The sequence below is a fragment of the Cydia splendana genome, chromosome 15, assembly GCF_910591565.1.
Source record: "Cydia splendana chromosome 15, ilCydSple1.2, whole genome shotgun sequence".
NCBI lineage: Eukaryota > Metazoa > Arthropoda > Insecta > Lepidoptera > Tortricidae > Cydia > Cydia splendana.
The window spans coordinates 2,559,478-2,583,465 of record NC_085974.1 but is presented as its reverse complement, the minus strand read 5'-3'; the positions used below and the strand labels follow the sequence as shown (position 1 = coordinate 2,583,465).

General features: G+C 39.7%; 1 protein-coding gene across 3 annotated transcripts in view; it reads right to left on the bottom strand.

Annotated features, from left to right (window-relative positions):
* LOC134797411 (Ig-like and fibronectin type-III domain-containing protein 2) overlaps positions 1 to 23,988 on the bottom strand; it is a 110,571-nt gene that overhangs the window by 22,814 nt on the left and 63,769 nt on the right. The window contains exons 3-16 of one of the 3 annotated variants that reach the window (XM_063769633.1): positions 20,945 to 21,202; positions 19,580 to 19,726; positions 16,818 to 17,043; positions 15,898 to 16,070; positions 15,051 to 15,384; positions 14,412 to 14,565; positions 12,493 to 12,659; positions 11,256 to 11,469; positions 6,470 to 6,595; positions 4,922 to 5,102; positions 4,255 to 4,389; positions 3,196 to 3,386; positions 2,680 to 2,821; positions 1,601 to 1,730 (exon numbers count right to left, since the gene is read on the bottom strand). In XM_063769633.1, coding sequence (XP_063625703.1) covers positions 1,601 to 1,730; positions 2,680 to 2,821; positions 3,196 to 3,386; positions 4,255 to 4,389; positions 4,922 to 5,102; positions 6,470 to 6,595; positions 11,256 to 11,469; positions 12,493 to 12,659; positions 14,412 to 14,565; positions 15,051 to 15,384; positions 15,898 to 16,070; positions 16,818 to 17,043; positions 19,580 to 19,726; positions 20,945 to 21,202 — 2,578 coding nt within the window. Of the gene's footprint in view, positions 1 to 1,600; positions 1,731 to 2,679; positions 2,822 to 3,195; positions 3,387 to 4,254; positions 4,390 to 4,921; positions 5,103 to 6,469; positions 6,596 to 11,255; positions 11,470 to 12,492; positions 12,660 to 14,411; positions 14,566 to 15,050; positions 15,385 to 15,897; positions 16,071 to 16,817; positions 17,044 to 19,225; positions 19,287 to 19,579; positions 19,727 to 20,944; positions 21,203 to 23,988 lie in introns of those variants that run through there. The other 2 variants (XM_063769634.1, XM_063769635.1) reach the window with 2 other exon arrangements.

The following is a 23,988-nucleotide window of genomic DNA, read 5'->3' as shown; positions in this document are numbered from 1 at the left end:
AGTTTCGTTATCCGCGCCGCTGAGCGTTTTCTGAATCGTAGTTACTGAGTTCGCTTCCAACTATTATTACTTATTTATTATTGGAGGCCTCGCTGCTTATATAATTATATAAGTACTTATATACACTTAGCTTGGCTTGGATTTATTTATGTAAGAGATTGAGATCTTGTGGCTGCGCCCTAATATTATCAGCGAGACAAAAGCCCACTGCCTCCGCTGGCTTGGCCACGTAGAATGGATGAGGATCGCGGCGCTAAAATGGTATCTAGGACGCTCGGTAGGCCGAAGGCCGATCGGGCGTCCTAGGTATCGCTGGGGCGACGAGGTTGAAGCGGACTTGCGCGATCTTCAAGCCCATAACTGGCGGGAGATTGCGCTGGATCGAGACAACTGGCGTTTACTCGTGTCGGAGGCCAATGACTCAATTTGGATCAGTAAGATCATTTAGTGCGTCCACGTAGAAGTCGTTTAAAATATCAGTTAAATATCAGAGTGGGGTGTAATATTGTTTTTAAGTTTGGTGTAGGTAGGAAAGACGTTGCCGAAACCTACCTTGTTGTTGTGTGTATGATTGTCTCCAATTTTTATTTATTTAACGAGTGCCATATTCAACCCTATATTTGAGTCTTTTTTCTCCAAAAGTTGTTGACAGAGCTTAACCTCTTAATAAAATAAACCACCACAACTCAGACCCACACGCCAACAGAATAAGTAATGATATGTATTCCGAGTATACGGAGGCGCTGAAATGTCCATTCGAAGACTTCGTTATGTTCAAATAAGGCTTATATTACATTGGTCAGTCTCAGGCGTAGCCACCTATTAAAGGGTAAAAGAATATTGACCATGTTATTTTAAATTCAATTTAATGCCCTACGTTGCCTACGTGACGGCACACTCTTAGATTTATATTAGGAGACCAGAAAAACGAACGTTGAAGAAAATTACACTAACAGGTAACAAAGACATCTTGATGTTATCCGGGTCTAAAACATGGTATCAAGGATAAACATACATACATACATTCAAACATACCCATATACATACCGGTCAAAATCATAACCCTCCTTTTGCGTTGCCGTAGTCGGGTAGATAAATTGATATATTTCTTTTTTAAATATGTATCGTTAATATGGAGAAATTAACGACGTGTTATAAAACTTATATATATATTGTTTTATAACGCGTCGGTTTAAAATGAACGTAAAATGTGCCTACTTTGTCAACTCTACCTAAAGAAAATACTAATATATAGGACACTGTACTATTTTAACATATTTGCCATTTCTCATAATTTTTTCTTGGTATATACGACACAGATAGCGAGTATAAATCAGACTTTTTAATACTATTTTCTAAGAGGCATTTCTACAAATTTGGGGACTTTAGAGAGATAATTGGTTTGACTTACGTGTAGGAGATCTTCTCGTCAGGATGCGAGAACTGTGGCGGTTGCCACGTGAGCGTCGACCAGGTTGCCGAGTGTGACGACACGGATAACGAGTGCGGGGGCGAGGGGAAGACTTTCCCATACTCTTCGTTTTCTAAGAGGCATTTCTACAAATTTGGGGACTTTAGAGAGATCATTAGTTTAACTCACGTGTAGGAGATCTTCTCGTCGGGATGCGAGAACTGTGGCGGTTGCCACGTGAGCGTCAACCAGGTTGCCGAGTGTGACGACACAGATAGCGAGTGCGGGGGCGAGGGGATGCCGGACACACTTTGTTCCTCTGTTGAGATAAAATTTTGATTATTTTTATGCATAACTTACATAATTGTAAGTATTGAAAACTCGTAAATGATGGCTAGCTTGCCCGAGAGATTGAATTAAACAAAAATATTTTTTTGTACTAAGATTTGTAGAATATTTGAGCATTTATCAAAAAGTTTGTACATTTCGATCACATCTTAGATTTCTATAAAAATTGGTATGCTGGTAAAGTATAAGAAGCTGAACAACCAAATGTGTAAGGAAATCTGGTAACAAACAAAAGGAATGTTTCTTAGAAACTTTCTGGGACATTTTGGGAAATATGGTGGAAGATGTTCAGCTTCATGTACTTTACCAGCATACCAATTTTTATAGAAATCTAAGATGTGATCGAAATGTACACTTTTTGAGAATTGCTCATTTTAAGAATAATACTTATATGCAATGCAGGTTTCTAATACTTATGTTTCAATGCAGGTAGAGTTTTTAATACCGTTTTAGAAGTAATTTTCGGTTATCGGTGTTTCGAATTCCGGATACTCCAATTAATAGAATAGAATAGATAATAGAGAGCGTTTATTCGTGACAAAAAATAAAAGAAAACAATCGATTAATTTTGATATTTTCCAAAGACAAGATAGACTGATCGAAAACGTTAAATTGGGACAGAGATAATTAAAGAAAGTGTGTGTGTGTGTGTGTGTGTGTGTGTGTGTGTGTGTGTGTGTGTGTGTGTGTGTGTGTGTGTGTGTGTGTGTGTGTGTGTGTGTGTGTGTGTGTGTGTGTGTGTGTGTGTGTGTGTGTGTGTGTGTGTGTGTGTGTGTGTGTGTGTGTGTGTGTGTGTGTGTGTGTGTGTGTGTGTGTGTGTGTGTGTGTGTGTGTGTGTGTGTGTGTGTGTGTGTGTGTGTGTGTGTGTGTGTGTGAGAGAGAGAGAGAGAGAGATAGAGATAAAGCAAGATGGTACTTACGTGTGTTAGATGTGATGTTGATCAGAAGCATACTGCTGGGAAGAGAGGTTCCGTGTTCGTTCACGGCCACCACGAAGACGTGGTACGTCGCGTTCACTTCCAGGTTTTCTATGTTGGCCATGCTGTCTGTTGTGTTGATTTGCTGACAAGAAATATAAAGGTTATATAGTTAGTTAGTTATACAACAGTTTCATTCAGTTTCCTTAAATGTACAAAGTTAAGAGAGTAGAAGTTAAGAAGTAATTGGGAGGTTTATTATTTAAAAAGAGGCTAATGGAACGGATGAACGTGTGTATGTTTGTGTGTGTATGTGTGTGTGCGTGTGTGTGCGCCGTTGCACCCAAAAAATTTTTTTCAACCAAAAACGTCACTTTTGCCACTGACAGATCAGCATCGTATCGCTGTGACATCTTATAGGCATTGTTCGAATCGGGCCGTTAGATTTGAAACCCTGGCCGTTGTGATCTACAAAATCTATTTTGGTGCAATATTTCAGACCGGTATCTAGATCCTCACATTGTCCAACTGCAACGTATTATAGTAGTAAGGTTGCGAGTTGTTTCCAACGCGTTGCCAGTGGACGACATAGGATGTCGCGTTGGCGCCGTCTTCAGGCGCGGACCAGTCCAGAAACCCTGTTGCCTTGTCGCCGGTTGTTGACACGATGGCGTGGACCTCGCGCGGGGGGCCGGGGAGGAGGCCGGTACCTGGCGAGAAACGATCATATTCAGATATAAAGAAAGTCGTTGTAACTTTTAAACAAGACGTCGCGTTTCGTATTCTGGTTCGATCATGCCAATCAAATTCCGGAAACTAGTTTTTGTTTGTTTTTTGTTTTTTGAATATTAAGATATTCAAAAAACATAATATCATCAAAAAATTACTTTTTAAATGACTGCCAAAAAAACAGTAATGTATTAATTGATGACTCTGTTTCTCTGGATACAGATATAAATTAAGAGTAGGTAAAGTATTTAAGCCACCCCTATCCCAGTGTGGAAATTATAGAGATTTAGTAGGGGTCCCTTTATTTGGCATAATTATTGTAAGTCATAATGTAATGATTGTCCGATTATCATTAGTCCTAAAACGGATACCGTTAAACTTTTCAGGATTTTCGTAAGGTTATCCTATAGATAGGTAAGGTTAGGTTTGTTTTATGGCAATCCTGAACAGTTACGCGTTTCTGAGAAAACCAAATTATGACTAACGAAAATGCGGGCAAACACTGCCTACCATCAGGCGGGCCGTATGCTTGTTTGCCACCGATGTGGTATAAAAAAAAAACAATACATTATGACTTAAAACTTTATGGGAAACAACAGAGACCCGCTTTACTCTTTCATATCGAATCGGTGTCTTCACTTATTCGTATTCTAACAATCAGCTATGTTCAGTTTTAATCAGATCGTTGGGATCACCTTGTTTGTTAGGAGCCTTTTCTGGTCAAATGCTCCAGATGATGGTATCCTCTTAGGAATCTAACTTCCCCAGTGTCCATCAGTCTAGCAACTCTCAGACCTGTATCAAAGACTTCAACTACGACTTCTACCAGGTTCTCATGCAAAATTGTACCTTCTTCGAAGCACTGCACGATGTTCCCTATATAAGGCACGCAAGTGTTGATGCCTCCGGTATAAGCCCCGGCACAGACGCCGCGGCAATTAGCGGGCACGCCGCGCCGCGCACAGCACGCTTCGTGGTTGCGACCTGAACAAGGGAAAACATTTTACTAAGGAGTGATTATGATTTGTGATTAAGTTGGGTGAAGGTTGTAGTAAGTTTTTAGGTTCTTAGTCAACCAGGAACAATTCTGCCATGTTCGGCTATCCTTTAGTGACTATAAAACTGTAACTAAACACGGGTATAGGTCAAACAGGTATTACTAACTAGGATATAGCCTCATACTGTGAGGTACTGGTAGATATCAACCAGTGGGTGTTTAAAATATTTTGAAAGTATCTTAAAAAAGCAATTAAAGGCACATTACGAGAAGTTAATTCTTTAATTAAAGTGTAAGTTTTGATGAACGAATCTTCACGCTATAAGAAAAATGTTCAGTTACCCGCTTGTTATGTGGCATTTCTCAACTGAATCTCATAAAAAATTGTGAGCGTTAGATAATTATATGGATTTTTTGTCGATTTAGCATTATTTGGATTTCTTCAGAATGGCGATGCTAAACAAACAACAATGCAGGGTTCGCGTCGTCAACAGCTTATAGAGACACTAGTACACATACCTCCAGCCCCACAACGCAGCAGCTTATGGAACTCCTGCGCACAGAGCGGCGCCAGCGCCCGCAGGTCGGACATCTTGGCGTCGTAGGAGCAGAGTGGCATGCACACGCCAGCCACAGCGACGCGCTCGCAGCACGCCGTCACGTTGTAATAGGTCGCCTGTTCCTCTTCTTGTTCGAGGGCCTTGGGAAGGAGTTTTTGAGTAAATTATAAGTGGGGAAAAATTGGTATTATTTCGGAGTAAAAACGGCGGGTTGCTGGGGACGTGATGACAAGCGCTTTACACGCGAGTTAGGCCGTCGACTTAGACAGAATTGGGGGTCTTCGAGTCTTTCCTGGTGCCAATGGCTGTCCATAGTAATCCAGCGTGGTAATGCTGTTAGCATCATGGACGTCCCGGGCCTACGCACCGGGTACAGCAGCAAGCGGTTTGTTTGTATTATTTTTAGTTGTACATAAACGTTAGAATTATAGAACATTGGAACACACAGTTTATACACTAAGTAAATTGCCATTGCCACAAATTACAGCTTAATGTATTCGGGTCGTGCAAAGATTCGGGTACTAATTTGGCTTTTAAGTTGATGAACCCAAAAGTTGTTTTAACAAAGTTCACTGCTTTAGTACAGCCTGTACATTTAGTACGGAGTTTAGATGATATACTTAGCCAGAAATAAATATTCCATCATTCCTAACTATAGTAAACAAAAGAGGCAGTGTTTGTTGCTGCGATCATCCGGTTTAATTTCAAGAATTCCATCAGATCAGGCAGTGACTATATTTTAATAGAAAGAAAATGTTAGTTGTGAATGTACCATAAACTTGTTATTGTTACTTGTCAGGGAGACCTGTGCCCTGTTTATTAAAAGCTTGTAACTTGTAATACAAGTGGAAGTCCTTTTTGACAGCTTTTGTTAGACAGGGGCCATGTTGCATAATAAACTACAACTAATATTACAAGCGGAACTCCTTATTTAATTAGTGAAATTAGAAAAGGAGTTCCGCTTGTAATATTAGTTGTAGTTTATTATGCAACATGGCCAGGGACTTCCACTCGTATTACAAGTTACAAGCTTTTGATAAACAGGGCACTGGGGCTCGTTTCTCAAAAGCTTGTAACTTGTAATACAAGCGGATGACACTTTTTGACAGCTTTTGATAGAAAGGGACTTCCACTTATATTACAAGTTACAATGTTTTGAGAAACGGGCCCCTGCTATTGGCTTTATCATTGTATTGTATCCTAGTTATAAGTATACACTGTTTGTTAAAACTGTTGGTCCTCTAAGCCAGTGTTTTTAAATTTTTTTTCAAGACGTGACCCCCTTAGTTCGTACAAAATTTTTCACTTATGCCATACAGCTGGTAGAGGCTTTGCGACCCCCCAGGAGGTCGCGACCCACAGTTTGAAAAACACTGGTCTAAGCTAATGAAATAAAACCTGCCGCCTGTTGTTTACCTCTTCTTCATGTATTATCGTGTTTCCATGTACATTTATTCTGAGTTTGTGCAAAAAAGAGGATTTGTATTGTATTGTATAAAATACCAACCTGACTCTGAGTCCTGAATATGAGTCGCGGGGACGCGTCGCCCACACCGTGTTCATTGACTGCTTCCACGTAGATCTCGTAGTCGGAGTTCGATTCTAGGTCCTCTAGGATGAACGGTGAGTGGATCTGGCAAAAAAAAAAAACACTTTTGTATTTTTTAAACTTTTGTGAAATGAACAACGCCATCTAGCGAGATTGAAACTGTCTAAGAACTATTTTGACACACAAAAGTATCGATTAAACTGTACTTAAATCGGTTCATAGGCATTTTGAGCAGCTACAAAGCCACGGACAGACACACATATTAGGTCATTACCTATGAAATTGGCGTTTTGTTCGGAGAATTTCAACGAAACACGAATTTCCATACAATTAATTTTGCGGATATTTTTTTGATGGCTAATTCAAACCAAACAAAATTTTTCCAGTAATTTTTGACACCTTTAAGGTATGTTTTCAATATCTCCATTTCTTGAAAATTGGTACCATTAGAAAAATATAAGTAATTTTAATACTCGAACCGACAGCACATGAAAAGACCTATTTTCAAGGCTTAATTCTGAACACTTAACAATAAAAAATAACAATTAATTGTATGTAAAATCGTTGTTTATTGAGTGCACTGTAGTTTTATTGTAATTGTGTATGTACTTTTGTAAAAAAAAAAAAAAACTAGGATCAGACTTATATCTATGAACAAAAACGCCAATTTCATAGGTAAGGACCTAATATTATGTGTGACACGTTAAACGTAAAGCACTCTTTTTTTCCGTCGGAGGTTATAGCAGGTATACTTAGCTATTTACAGCGTCAAAAAATCATTGGACTATTTGTATGTAAGTACTTAGGGTAAATAATCAACTTAAGATCAAATTAAAAAATATCAAATTATCATCGCAATCGCATAAGTATTCATATTGTAAAACATGTTAGAGTTAGACCAAGCTAAGTTAGCAGCGATTTTGATAGCTCAGACTGTGCAATTGTATTTAAACGTCATAATTTCATAGAAGTTACACGTTTAAAATACAGTGAAATCTGGATAAGTGGGATCTCAAGGGACTAACAAATTTGTCTCACTTAAAGAGGTATTCCACTTACACAGGGTCTCAGTTAGCCAGGTATAAATAAATTTTTGTCTCATTTATAGAGTGTTCCATTAATAGAGGTGAGAAAAGAGGTTATTTCAGTTATAGAGGTGGTAAATAAGGTATTTTGTCAACATTATGTATGAATTGTAATCAACATAAATAAAGGTAAAATAATCCTTTTCCTTAAATAGTTTTTTCAAGTCTGTTAAAAATTTTATTCGAATTAACTTTGAATGATTCTACTCCTACAAAGGATAGATTTTGTTAAATTAAATTTAAAACGGACTTCATTGCGTCTTAGAACTTTAATAAATGAAAATTAATTTTTGGTTTTTCGTTTCGATAGTTTAAACTTACTCAAACTAACTAAATGTCGTTTAGACACAATTAACCGAATGCGGAAAGTCCAAGATCTTCAATAAAGTCCAAGTTAGAGAGGTCATAGATTGACGTTATCTCAGATACAGAGGTCAATTCCTATAACATTCTAAAAAAATAATGAAGTAAACGTAATCTTTCAAATATAGTCTCAGTAAAAGAGGTAAAATACACTCTCTGTCTCAGTAATAGAGGTAAAGTTGACTATAAAATCGAAACAACTAATCTCAGTTATAGAGGTCTGTTTTATCTCACTAACAGAGGTAATTCAGCGCCAAAGTGCCGGGACCGCACCATGAGTCCCAGCTATAGAGGTTTCCCACTTATCCAGGTCCCATGCACTTAACCAAGTTTCACTGTAATACTTGCACAGTTTGGGCTATCAAAATCGCTGCCAATTTAGCGTGGTCTAACTCTTGTTCCTTCAGGCCTCATTAGACATTAAAGGGCCCACAGATTACCAGTTCGCCGAACGATATCAGCCTATCAGTTAAACGCAAAAGGTGACAGGTCCGAACAACTGACAGGCTGATATCGTCCAGCGAACTGGTAATCAGTGGGCCCCTAGTTCCGAACGTCATTGAAACAAACCGACGTTAGCCATCATTTAGCAATTAGGCTGACACACAGATAAGCAATAACCATTAATATTCAACGGAAACCTTCAGATTACCGGATTTAAGGCTTATTCTTAAACGATACGAATTTCACGTGCAAAGGGCATTAGGCGGGCCGATAAATTAAGCGATAATGCTGCAAACATCCCTTAAACTGCGTCCACACCGATCCTAAGCTGCGCCTTTACGTTTGCGTCTTATACTCCGCAAGGCTTAGGGCACGTTTATGCAGAATAAAACAAACGTTCTGTAATAATTCACCAGTAAATCTCGTGAATAAATAAGCACGTTTTCCAATGAAGTTGTTTTGACATGGAGTAGGTGGTAGTATTTCAAATCACAATAAAGTAGGTCCTTTTATTGACAATATCCATGGATGTCCTACAGGATTGAAACAGGACCTTTACCCAGTGGCGGATTTGCAGTCTTTGCCGCCCTAGGCCCCAGGCCCTGTAGCCGCCCCTTTCTCAGCACCCATCATATTGACTACATTTTGAGTTATTTCTTGTTATCATCAGCGAATTTTTTGTCACAATTTGCCGCCCCCAAAAAACTTGCCGCCTTAGGCCGGGGCCTACTTGGCCTTAGGGCTAATCCGCCACTGCCTTTACCTATTTGGAAAAGTATTCGAGGATGGGAGTGTAACATCAGCCGTAAAAGTGCATGGCGAATGTATAAATGAATTCATTCATCTGAATAAAACAATAGCAAAGATTAAGAGAAAAAAAATATTTATAATTTCTCCATGCAATTTCGCAGCTCACTGTACAGTCAGCAGCAATAGTTGCTAAGCGGGCGAGGTGTTCAAAATGATCTTGACGCGACTTTATTGTTAAGAGAATAAGAGCGCGTTAAGGTAATTTTGAACACCTCGTCTGCTTAGCAACTTCTGCTGCTGACTGTACATAATAGCACACAGGTGTGGAGTTAGCTTTGTCCTGCCGACAGACGGCAATCCTGTCGTCGCCTAATTTATAGTTCCACCGAGGCCGATCCCTAATGAATGTATAATGAATTAATCCCTTCGGCTATACAAATCGTTGCCTATATTCCAGGAGCTTGTTGAATGGTACTGTCGTACCTTAACAAAAGACTGTATCTAAAAAATAATCATTTTTCAGAAATCGCAAGAACTTACTATATTTGGTCTTAAAATCAGGAAAATTCGAAATTATCATGGCATTGTTACGATAAAGGCACATCCGATGTGTGCGATAAAATGTTGGGGCCGTGCACGCACACGTCACGCAAGCGGTGTGCCGTCTCTAATAAGGTTCTGTATATTACAACGCACACGTGCACATGCACGTCTACGCACACGCATCTGGTGTGCACAGCTCTTAAAACATACACTTAACACTATATTATTAGACAACGCTATATCGAAAGTACGAGTTTTTTGGCATAACATAGTATTTTAAAGGGAAAAGTCAGACCAAGCCTCTAGGTTTTAGAAGTTACAATATGAATACCTTAACATTTATTTTTGTTATTGGTTACAAAAATAGTTGGTTTTAAGCATGCATGTATGGACTAGAATGGTCAACTATAGATTAGATTAGATTATTTGTTTCATGAAATAAATTACAGTACAACTTTGCCTGAGCCAAAATTATAAGAATTTTCATCATAATCGCCGCCGCTGGTCAAACAATTTTTCAGTAGAAAAAGGTGCGAACTTAAAATTTTCTACGGGTCGATAACCCTTCGCGCCTACATTTTTTAAAGTTGCCGCTCTTTTTTACTGACGGAAATTACTTGACAAAGTATATTAATTTAATCACAAAAAAATATATAACTGGGGTTATAGTGTTTTGTAATATCACCGCGTCTTAGAACCAGACTGAAAGCAAATTCAGGTTAAAGATTAATGTACGGCGGTGGTAGCCGTGACTTTGCTTTCATATGTGGCTAGATTAAGATTTACCGAGCACTTTAAAACATAAGTTTAAGTGCATGTTACCTAGGGAAAAGACAGTCTGGGAACCCTTTTAGGTTTTGAGCTATTTATCAAAAGATGTTAATGTAACTTTAATTTCATGTATAGAACGTATGACAGGTAGATAATTATTTGCTAGATAATTTTCGTATTATGTTAGACCGAAAACATGTACAACTCAGGCCAGTTATGAATTTAGGTAAGCAAGTCGCGCGAGATACACAAGAAAATCGGCATGTTATGAAGTCACAGTTTTGTCATTAGCGACCATACGTCCCAGACAACCATTTTCAGTAACATTCCATAACGTGTGTCTTCTTTCATGTTTGTGGTATTGCGTATAGTATGAATTATCTCAGATGATTTTTTCGGGCTCGAGCCCTAATGCGTTAAACAAAAGCCTTTGTTTCTTTTAAGAGCGGTCTACAGCACGTGCCAAAGCAACCATGACGGTTAAAAAGCAACTATCGTGATAGTATTAAGGTTCAAATTCACGTGACACCTCATTCAGAAAACAATCAGGGTGGTCTTGTCTTTGAAGATAACAAAACGTGTTGTAATTTGTACCATATAATTAGAATGGTACATGTGCTTTTTAAACGGGCTTGTTTCCATTACTTATATCGGGGCTATTAGCAGTAAGCAGTGCTAAAGTGCTAAAATCACTGCATAAAGGAAACAACACCTTTTGTTTAACAGATTAGGGCCCGAGCCCGAAAAATCACCTGAGATAATTCATAATATAAATATAATTTCTTTACCTTCTCCAGCACCCTATAATCGTCCCCCACCGCCACAGCCTTATAATGCAGATTATAGTACTGCACGGTGTCAGGCAGCGCCGCGGGCTGGGACCAGTGTACGACGGCATAGTCCGTGTCGATGTTGGTGAGGTGCAGGCGGGTGGGGGGGCCGGGGAGCACGCCGTAGCCTCGGAGCAGGCAGTTGGTGTACGACGACATGTACCGGAGGCACCTGAGACGAAAGTAAGATGAAGGTTTGCTAGTAAAGGTTTGAAACAAGTGCAAGTTAAAGAGGAGCCTTCTGCTTCTGCTCACGAATTTGAGGTATTTTATCCTATAACTTCAATCCAATATAAATAAATAAATATTTGGGGACAACTTATGTGTCGATCTGTGGATCGACCTAGCCCCAAACAAAGCAAAGCTTGTACTATGGGTACTAGGCGACGATATACATACGTATATAGTTAAATACATACTTATATACATAGAAAACAACCATGACTCAGGAACAAATATCTACATCACACAAACAAATGCCCTTGCCGGGATTCGAACCCGGGACCATCGGCTTCATAGGCAGGGTCACTACCCACTAGGCCAGACCGGTCGCCAATAAAATTTTGCTTACTGTATCATAACTTGCTGGCTAAGGAATTATTCAAATATACGGAAGTATTATGCTAAAGTTTGTTATTCTTGAGATAAATGAAGTAAAAGTTTCAGACGTATCGTTAGTTTTAAATTCGTGAATATACCTTTATATTCGCAGCGAAAGGCAGAAATCAGGCAGAGAATATCAGGTTAACCTGACCGCCAAAAGTCTATCTCCCTACGTGCCTTCATAGCGCAGATCGTCAAATTGGTCTTCAACTGATATTTAGATTGTATAAATCAACAACTAACTTGAAGTGATTAAAGTTGAGGTTATTCACATTCCCACTGCACAGTGGAAGACAGGATTCCATTCACCAGACATCCTAACGTAGTTCTGACTCAGGTCAAGAATATCACCAAATCAGTCTACAGTTGATGGATATAGTAGATACTCGTAGAACACTTACCTACTTGAAGTGGTTATTCGTCACATTTCCACTGCACAATGGAAGACAGGATTCTGGAAAGCCCTTCGCCCAGCAGCACGGTGAATGGTCTATTTCATCCACCAGACAATCAAACGTAGTTCGAGCCCAGATCACACAGATCACTAAATCAGTCTACAACTGATGGATATAGTAAATAAACCTACACTTACTTGAAGTGATTGAAGTCGAGATTCGTCACGTTTCCACTGCAGAGTGGAAGACAGGATTCTGGCAAGCCCCTCGCCCGGCAGCACGGAGAATGGTCCATTCCATTCACCAGGCACCCAAACGTGGTCCCGGCCCACGGAGCGCAGATCATCAGGTCTGTGACCTGCAGCTAAGGGTTAGAGTGGGGAAGGGAAATGGTGCATTAGACACAAATGAGATGAGTGTTAGTGTGAGTGAGATGCAGATGTTGCGACTTTTAAATTTGAATTCGTTGAAAGTAGATACTAAAAACGGTTTTTATTACTTAATAAAAGTAATTAGAGTTAGACCAAGATAAGTCTGCAACGATATTGATAGCACACACACTGCAAGTCAAAGAGTATAGTAAGTATATTGTGCAAGTGCTGTTTTAAATGTCAAACTTCTATGAAATTATGACGTATACATATGTAAATAACACTGCACTGCGTATGCCATTAAAATCGTTGCAGACTTTTTTTGGTCTAACTCTAATTCTTTTTTGAATACGTTTTATATGATAAATCACTCAATCACTCTCTTTTTATCAATTCTGTAACAATGATTAAGTCAATTTATGTTAAATGGGCCATTTCTTTGTTTCCGTGGTTGTTAGAAATACGTTACAGGGAAACTTATTAATTTGCTCAATTTACTGTAAATTGATTCAAAGCGTTCTTAAACAATTTGGAAAGCAATCAAACTTTTTCAATATCAAGTCAAAGTGATGAACAGTTTATTAATGGCTTAATGACTGGCCGGAATGGAACGGTGTGTACATGGATTTAAAAAAGGCATAGCTTTGGTATAGCCGGTGAAACAACTTTGTCAGTAGAAAAGGCGTGAAATTCAAAATTTCTATGGGACGCTGTTTAAACTTCCACGATTTTTACACATTATTAAATCACGTATTTCAGTTTTAAGATTTATCTCCGACGTTTTGAGGACGACGTTGTCCCCGTCTTGGAGAAGACTGCCCACCTGCCTGCCTGCAGACTGGCTGAAGGCTGTTCTATGGGACGATTACCCTTTGCGCCTAAATGTATTGCCGCTTTTTTCTACTGACGGAAATGGCTTGACAGACTTTATGTAACAGGCTATCCGGCGGCAGATTTTCGATTTCAAATTCAAAATCGACATTCATCTTCTTTTCATAACAATAAAAAATAGTTTTGTTTATATTATGGTTAATTTTTTTAAAATCATACTTTGATATCGGAAATCTTTCGCTGGACAACCTGTATAAGTTGAAAATTAAAAATAGGAAAATTTTGTTTGGTGGGCATTATGTTGTTCCGTATAAAAAAGGTATAAAAGGCGATTACCGGTTATCCCATGGCCATTATTTACAATGATTGGCGATATTAAATGTATGCGCAAATTAGTCCCATTTTAGCCGGAACGCCACATTTAATGGATCTCATTATTCGGTGACAGCTGGCTTGAAGAAGCTCCTCATTCTGAACCCCTAGAGTAAATTTAATTCGATAGCGTGACGAGCGTTCGCGTTTGCGTTGTCTATTTTTGTATGGGATTTTGCACAGCGTGCCAAGCGGGACGTTTTGGAAACTCAAAATCCCATACAAAATAACACTAAACGCAAACGCGTATGTCACTTTATCGAATCGCTATCGCTATCGAATTAAATTTACACTAGGGGTACTGGGCGGAATAAATACGAAACCTCAGTTTGGAACACAGAAATAATTTTCCGTTGCGTTACAAAAATACCATAAGTTTTTGTAACTCAGTGGAAGATTTTCTTAGGATATTTATACGATGAAATTGCGCTTACTATGTACAGACTAGGAAACTCTATTTATCTACCAAATTTTATCGAAATCCGGCCAAAAAATTGATAATAAATTAAAAATCGGCCCAAAAATCACTCCCAAACACGTACCCCGATCTCAAAAGTCTTGGTAGGATCGCACAGCTTGTCCACGCAGCCGAAGTGGTTGACGCCGGCGTTGACGCAGCACGCACGGACGTCGGGCAGCTTGGGCGCGGGGGACACCTTGGTGGTCTTCATCTTGCCGGGAGTTAGGGTTAGTGATCTGGTGGAAAATATGATTTAATAAACGAAAGATAAATCATTACATACTGGGTCAGCTTTAAATCATCTATTTACGTATAGAATAAGTACTTATGCCATAATCACTAATTTCTAATTTCTCAAAAAATATGTACATTGTGAAACTTTCGTTTGTATTACCATTAAGGATGACTCACGTTAGATCGGGCCGTGGCCGGGCCGCAGCTGTCGGAGCTTCGTTTTCGTGTCGCACGCCACGGCCCGGGCACGGCCTTGTCTAGCGTGAGTCATCCTTTATACAAAGTAAGTTTGTATATAATTATGATAGCACAATAGAAAAAAAATTAAGACCTTTTTTATAAGGATCAAAAGAGCGCGTGATTCTTCGTAAAATTCACAAAACAAGGAATAAATAAAATTGACAATGATTTCGCAGTATACAAGCTCTGTTGATTAGCAAGATTACAGCTACAGTCTAGACAAAACTCACATTTCCATCCCACTCACCTAATAGCATAACTGGGCAAACTCGATCCATGCACGTTATACGACGTCACCGTAATCTCATACATCGTGAACGGGAGCAAATCATTCAGCACCAAGAACGTCTTATTGGCCGGTAGCCTGTGCGTCACAGGCTGGCTCATTTTCACACTCGTATTCTTCATCGAGCTTTCTGAGGGATCGATGAGATGGGCATCGAAGGAGCGCAGAGCGGTGACGTTAACGATGTATTCTGTCACGGTGTCTGTGTTCTCGATTGGTGGGTTCCAGGAAACGTTCAGTTGTTTTTCGTTAAGGGTTTCCACTTCAACGTCTTCTGGGGGGCTTGGGAGAAGTTCTGTAAATACCACATCGGTTAAAATGAGCTAGTGTTGAGATGTTTAGTTAAATAGCGCAATTATTTGCTTGAAAAGGGTAAGTATAGTAATTACGCTCTCATTTTAAAACGACATTCTGTAAGAACATGAAAATATGAGCATTCAAGTAACATATCGGCACTTCTTCAACGTAGTGTTTTTCCGGCCTAGCGTCAGTGTCCGCTTTCCTGCTCAATCTTCTCCACTTTGTCCGGTCTTCGGCATCCTCGGCATCCTCAGGTGTGAGACTGATGAGCAATTCTTGTATCTATACTTATTTATTTATATATTATATATATATGTATATATCGGGGATCTCGGAAACGGCTCGAACGATTTCGATGAAATTTGCTATATGGGGGTTTTCGGGGGCGAAAAATAAATCTAGATAGGTCTTATCTCTGGGAAAACGCGCATTTTTGAGTTTTTATATGTTTTCCGAGCAAAGCTCGGTCTCCCAGATATTTAAACGAAATAACTAATAAATAACTTACCAATCCCCTCAACAATGCACGCTAGCGTCTTCTCCATGTACGCGGCACAGCTGTAGTGCGTCTTTATATTGTCGGTCACCGGAGTAAACTCGCCGCGGCACACATCCTGGCAGATGTCGGGCACGCGCTCTTGCACGCAGCACGGCACGTGGTTCCGGCCGTCGGCCATGCACCTGGTGGATTGAGGTGAAAATGTTTTGTAAGTCGATAATTGCTCAATATGTATCGCTCCATAACCGGTCTGCGCCGATCTGCCAACGCGAGCTCCCGTTGAAGAAGCTCCTCGTTATGGAGCGAAGTATGTCGAACAATTTTCGCATTGACTTTCGAATGACCCGTTTTAATAAAAAATCTTGTTAGCAAAAAGTTTTCTTTTAAGAGTTTAATTTTCGGCACAATAAGCTTTTATCGCTGACTGTATTTTTCTTTCCACGAGCAACTAATACTCACCGAGAGAATTCTACCAGTTTGCATTGTTTTATCACAGAATTTCCATGGCCACCTCCTGCCTCCATCATCAGATCAGCTCCACATCATCATAATATTGCATTGGCATCCAATTTACATATGTACAAAAATTTAGCTCAATCGGAAATCGGGAAGTGGGTTAAATTTAGATCCAAGATTTGACCCATTTGAGTCCTTTCGGTCTTATTTTAATTTATCGCCACTCGTTGCGAATTTCCTATTTCGCATTTGTATTGTAAATGATGACTCACGTTAAACCGTGCCGACCGGGCCGTGTCCGGGCCGGAGCCTCCAGCGCTTACTTTTCTATGACACGTGATGCTTTCCATAGAAAACGAAGCTCCGGAAGCTCCGGCCCGGACACGGCCAGGTCTAACGCGAGTCATCCTTAATGCATTATTTTACTCAATTAATTACAACCAGCTTAATTGGCGTACGGTAAATATACTTACTTAACAATAGAAGGGAAATCAGGCTGGCACGTCTCCGGGTCCTGTCCTGTGCCTTCCAAGATGGTCTGAATGCTGCAGAAACCCAGGCACGCTTTCGACACGTTGGCAGCTATGCAGCAATCCGTGTAGTTGTGTGCCAACGCCAACGGCGACAACGTTGGCAAGTTGGCTGAGTAACTATCCGTCACGTTGGTATTCTCTGGCGGAGTTAGGCCTCTTGATATCACTGAAAACAACAAAGTTAGATTAGACGGCGAAAATATCCACGTAAAATGGTCCTACTTTGCTCCAAAATTGGCTCCACTTTAAGGAAATTTTTTAAACTGTTCATTATTTAAATATTCAGACAAATTGAATATGAAGAAGAACATCTCATGAGACATATTTTATCGGTAAATCAACTTTATGAAATGCTGTTTTATATAAAACGCAGCTTTAGGCCCTGCCAGGAAAAGAGAGATTAATATTATGACTAAAGTAGCAATTCAACAAATATTATATATACAATTTCGTTTGTCTGAATATATAAATAATAATATAGAAATATCATGTTTGGATATAATAAACGTTAAGTCATTTTTTTAAATTGGGGCATAGTTACCCACCAAGGGGCAAAGTAGGACCATTTTACAGCAGTCATTATTTTCTTTGACGGTATCTTTACTTAGTTTAAGAAGTTTTTTGTCACAGCTCAGACGAATTGGCTGTCTAAAAGTCTGACAAGTTGTTTGTGGAATCGATGTTTTTGCGGATTCATTTATTACGGTAAGGTTATGATCTATACTGTTATACGAATTACGCATCAACTTTCTGTGTAATAAAGAGAGAGAGGTACAAGTGATTTGGGTAATAAGCAACCGTAAAAGTTTTATGAGGCAGATTTATAGCTAAATTATTTGTCTTGCGAGAATTTGGCAAATAAAATCAACTAAGTAGATTTTTCTTCTACGGAATCCAGGTAAGCTTTTGTTACATAGTAATTACGATATTTACGATATAAATGCGAAAAATAGGAAATTCGCAACGAGTGGCGAATTACCTATTCACAGGTGTATTGTAGGTACAACGTTTTACAGTACATATGGCCCTTTACATTTTCGACGTAGTTACGTAATGTGCTTATTATAGCATCAGATGTCGTAAATGTAGCACCAGATGTAGGTACTGTAAAAGCTAATAGGAATTTTCAACATGCTTACGAAGTAAATGAATCTTTCTCAAAGTTTGTGTCTTCCAACGTTCACTATAAATAGGTTCAACTTTAACTTTCCTTAAAAGTCTGACAGGATAAACGTTTCAACTTACTTTGCTTGCTTAAAAGTAAAAAGGAAAAGCATTAAAAACAAAGTTTATAAAGTTGCACTGAGTTGCACTGCTTTAAACTAAACAGTCGTTAACTTAGCAGTAATAATAAATTAGAGTTTTCGGTTTTATTTTAAAACCTGTTACCCCGAGCATAGAGAAATATACTAAGAATAGAGTGCTCACTCCATACATCAGATTTGGTACCAAAACGACTATTATTTTCGCAGTCGACATTTAGCATCGAGTAGCTGTATTATCAGTACCGCTATTTGATACTAGAATGCTCTAGTGTCGCGACTAGCGAAAATTGTATTGAACAACAATTTACAACTAATATTAAAAGCAGAAAGCAGTTGAAAATAGAGTTCCAGTTAATCCGGTTATAATATTAGCTGAAAATTGTTGAGCATTAGACTTTTCGGTCGGTACAACATCTATTGTCAAGTAGCAGTACTGATAATTCCGCTACTCGATGCTAGATGTCGACTACGAATATAATAGTCTATTTGGTACTAAAGCGGAAGTATGGAGTGAGCACATTTTTTTCTCTATGCCCCGAGTCACTTGACAGTGTCAACACTGAAATATTTGTACGCTAACACCTACGTAACTTACTTTCTGTCATCTTTCTATACATCTCGTTCGTACTGACACTGATATGGTATATACGACTGTTCTTTATTCTTAGCTATGTATCGTAAATAAACCTAATGACTGGCCTACTACCTAATAGGGCCGGGCCGGGTCCAAGCCTGAGCTTCCGGCGCTTAATTTTCTATTCAAAAAATAATAATAATTCAAAATTATTTATTCATTTAACATGCACAGGGTATACACGTGTGTCAAATCCTCCATTTAAGTTAATAACTTGTATTAGGAGGAATTCGCTCTTCCATACAAGGTTCCGACTTATAATTAGGTACTAAGTTATAATTAGGTATCTATGACAGGTTATAGGTGATCCCGTGATGATTTCCATAGAAAACTAAGTGCCGGAAGCTAGCCTACACGTCGCCAGGTATTGTCGTGTGGCGATACCTGGGCTTTCTTTTTAGCAGCTACGTGTCATATTTATAGAACCCATGGCCTACACTAGTTCATACCTGTTAATCTGTGGAAGCTTCTAACCGGCGGCTCTGTGTTCAGCTCGCACATGTATAAGCCAGCGTCTAAATAGATAACTAGCGCCCATTCGTCGCCTTTGGCGATGGGCCTTGCTACGGTCTACCAGCAGCTACGTGCCATATTTATAGAACCCATGGCCTACACTAGGTCATTCCTGTTAATCTGTGGAAGCTTCTAACCGGCGGCTCTGTGTTCAGCTCGCACATGTATAAGCCAGCGTCTAAATAGATAACTAGCGCCCACACGTCACCACCTTTGGCGATGGGCCTTGCTACGGTCTTCCAGCGGCTACGTGTTATATTTATAGACCCATGGCCTACACTAGTTCATACCTGTTAATCTGTGGAAGCTTCTAACCGGCGGCTCTGTGTTCAGCTCGCACATGTATAAGCCAGCGTCGGAGGCCTTCACCGACTTGATGACTAGCGCCCACACGTCACCACCTTTGGCGATGCCTGGGCCTTGTAATGGCTCTTCAGCTGTTGAAAGAGATATATGTTATTTATTTAGTAATAATAGAAAAACGAAGAAGGTTTCTAAAACCCACGACGAGCAATGTTTTTTGATCAAAGATGACAGGAGTACTGTTGAAAGATGAATAAAATACTATGGAGCAGTACAATAATTTTATGGTACCCACTATTTTTTGGCACTCGTACAAAATGTTACCAAAAATCAACGTACTTGTCATCCACTAAAATACGTGAGTTAAACTTCATCTACTAAATACATGAGTTAAACTTTAAAATAAATTAATGTTAGTATGACTCTAATAGCTTATGTTAGACAATGGAACAGGTTTATTATCCGTAGTTCTGACCACAAGCTGTCATCCATTGATGGTCACCCCTGCCATTTATAAGAAAATAATTTTACTTCGGCTTATAAGTAGGTACATATCATACATTAAGGTAAACTTTTTTACCCCGGACCTTCAAGGATCCTATTTCTAATCAATCTTAAATACTAGCGTACTCACAGTCATCGTGTAGCACGCGGACTCTGTCATCCCTAGTAACTCTAACCCCGCCAGCGGTCAACAACTGGCGGTCGCCCGCTCGCCTCCACAGCACCGGCTTGCCCTTAGCACCCAGTACTACGCAAGTCAGTAAGGCATCTCCGTACCTTCTGATAATTTTTAGAAAGTTTGATTACTTACAGTCATCGTGTAGCACGCGGACTCTGTCATCCCTAGTAACTCTAACCCGCCAGCGGTCAACAACTGGCGGTCGCTCGCTCTCCTCCACAGCACCGGCTTGCCCTTAGCACCCAGTACTACGCAAGTCAGTAAGGCATCTCCGTACCTTCTGATAATTTTTAGAAAGTTAGATTACTTACAGTCATCGTGTAGCACGCGGACTCTGTCATCCCTAGTAACTCTAACCCCGCCAGCGGTCAACAACTGGCGGTCGCTCGCTCTCCTCCACAGCACCGGCTTGCCCTTAGCACCCAGTACTACGCAAGTCAGTAAGGCATCTCCGTACCTTCTGATAATTTTTAGAAAGTTAGATTACTTACAGTCATCGTGTAGCACGCGGACTCTGTCATCCCTAGTAACTCTAACCCGCCAGCGGTCAACAACTGGCGGTCGCTCGCTCTCCTCCACAGCACCGGCTTGCCCTTAGCACCCAGTACTACGCAAGTCAGTAAGGCATCTCCGTACCTTCTGATAATTTTTAGAAAGTTAGATTACTTACAGTCATCGTGTAGCACACGGACTCTGTCATCCCTAGTAACTCTAACCCCGCCAGCGGTCAACAACTGGCGGTCGCTCGCTCTCCTCCACAGCACCGGTTTGCCCTTAGCACCCAGTACTACGCAAGTCAGTAAGGCATCTTCTCCGCTCCTGACCGCGACGCCGCCAGATGGCGCCCGCATCCAGGCCTCTTTGGGTTCTTCTTCTTGTGAACTGCCAGTGGATGTGCTGGCACTTTCTACTGACTCGCCCTTCAGTTCTGTGGAAGAAGGAAAGGATTTTAGTATAATACTTGATAATACTGATAGTTACTTATTTAATTTAGGTAGTCGGTATATTTTGGACTTCGTTAATATTTTGAGTGTAAAATGAAAAGGACGATACAATACTGCCCTCTTGTCTTGAGCCAATTAGCGAGATCTCTTGAGATCGGCAGAGTCTTAAATTAAATTTATCTTATAACATTATTATTAAATCTAAAATCGAAGCCATGGTTCCTAAGAAGATTTCGCTATCTCTCATAGTTTCTGACTTCCTGACCCATTTGGATTGATCGCCCTGTATAGTACTGGCCAGAGGTCATGTTTTGCAGAAAAATCTTAACAGCGCCAAGTAGTATTTTTCACGCACGGTACAGCGGCGTCTAGCGGGTAATCTGACAACTAGAATTAATCTATTGCAAATAAAAACAGAAAATAACTTTATCTTAAAGTGCGACTTACAACATAAAGAAGTCAACCAATAACAACAAAATCCCCCGACACGCACTAAATATTGACTATGTTGCAAAAATATTCTTCGACCGGTCTGAACTACTCGAACAATAAGATCCTAAAAGCATTAAATAGCCTTGTGAATACATAAGTAGTACTTAAAGAGCACAATTCCCTCGATTTTATAAGAGCTTTAAGCCCCATTAAACATGAGCATACTTGGAGGCAGATTCAAAATTAATGATTTGTTATAGTGTTGATCTTGACATGGCCTAAGATCCGGGATATATGGTCGACCTTCAGCGATACGTCTGACGGATGAAACTTATATTTTATGAAAGAAAATATGTTCCAGAACATAAATAAATAGGGTTGCCTAAAGAAATATGCTCAAGGCTAATTTTAATTAATTTTTGAAAAAATATTTTTTTTGTCAAATTTCACCGATTTGTCTGAGAACGAAATAAGTTTCAATAGAATAGAATAGAATAAATGAAGCAAAATTACTATCCGGTATCCGGCCGGATAGTAGGTCACTATCCGATACCGGCCCGATATTAAACACACGGCCGAATAGGCCGGATACCGGATAGTAACAGAATATCCGGTGCATCTCTAGTTTATTTATTTATTTAGTTTAAGGAGCAGGTACCCACAGCTACAAAAACATTAAACAGAATTAGATAGCAATTCAAAGAAAATTATTGTCCAAGCTCTATTTGTGTCTCATCCTATGACCCACAGATGTAATAAATTATATAACAAACTTTTGCGCTTTTATACAATGCTAACGCGATTTATATAAAAAAATACTAATTTAATACTACTCAAAGCTTATCGGGGTATACAACTGCTAACACTTGTAAGAGTAAAAATCTCAGAAACATAAAAAATTACACGATCATATCAAAACAAGATCAAAACTTTTACGAATCGCTAAATCAGATTAGGCCCCTATTGGCCTAAATAAACTGGTCAACTATTATAAGTTCGAATGGCCGACAGAGGTTTAAAAGGCCATTCGAAGGCAGGGAGCGGTGTATAAAAACCCCATCTTAACCTCGGGGGCTTCTGAGGGAATATAAATATCAAAAAGCAAGTTATAGGGTTGGGTGTCAGTGTGTATTGATTGACGTGAAGTGACGCAGGTCGCAGAATAGGGCAGAGTGGCGCTCTCTTGTGTCAGAGATTCTCTTCTCTAAATTGACAATTGTTATTTGTTAACATTTAATAAATAAAGTGATTCCGTACAGCCGTTGCTAGGGGGTGCGCAAGATAGGTAAGTTGCGCACGAAACATACGTAACGTAACGTAATTTTACTTCCCGTTGATATCCATATATATCCCGGGCTTTTATATGAGAATCGATTCTTAAGGAAACTCCAATAAACTCCAAAAATCTGTTCGAAATCCTAAAAGCGTAAAATCGCTCCCCGCTGCAACAGGACCGCACCCAACCTCATTCGAATTCCGCAGCCTCGCCCGCTGGATGAAGAAATCAACGCAAATTGACCGCCACCGGACCAATTTTCCACATATTTCTCCACGAATCAATCTGTATGATAACAAGTGCCCTTAAGAGCGTTTTCACATTGTCCGATCCCATATCGGATGTTAGATGACCCGTGGAGAACAGCCTGCTAGAGAGAGTTGCCCTATGACGTAAAGTATTTTTTATTGATGCTTTATTTTTAACAATAAATAGAAGATAGAATACTATTGACACAGCCAAGTAAAAGATACAGCTTGATAAACAATTGATATAGAGACAGATAACAGGCGCGGTCTAACGCTAAAGAACGATCTCTTTCAGGCAACCTTCCGGTAGTTGTTAATGATAATTAGATGGATAAACCGCCTACAATCTTTTTGCTTTGTCCTAAAGCTGACTGGTATAGAATACCTCATGCAAATTTTGTACATTAAGTGTTTCTTTTGTGGAATTAAGCGTCAATAAATAAATATAAAATACCGGGCAAGTGCGAGTCGGACTCGCGCACGAAGGGTTCCGTACCATAATACAAAAAAAAAACAAAAATAAATGCAAAAAAGAACGGTCACCCATCCAAGTACTGACCACGCCCGACGTTGCTTAACTTTGGTCAAAAATCACGTTTGTTGTATGGGAGCCCCATTTAAATATTTATTTTATTCTGTTTTTAGTATTTGTAGTTATAGCGGCAACAGAAATACATCATCTATGAAAATTTCAACTTTCTAGCTATCACGGTTCGTGAGATACAGCCTGGTGACGGACGGACGGACGGACGGACGGTCGGACGGACGGACGGACGGACAGCGAAGTCTTAGTAATAGGGTCCCGTTTTACCCT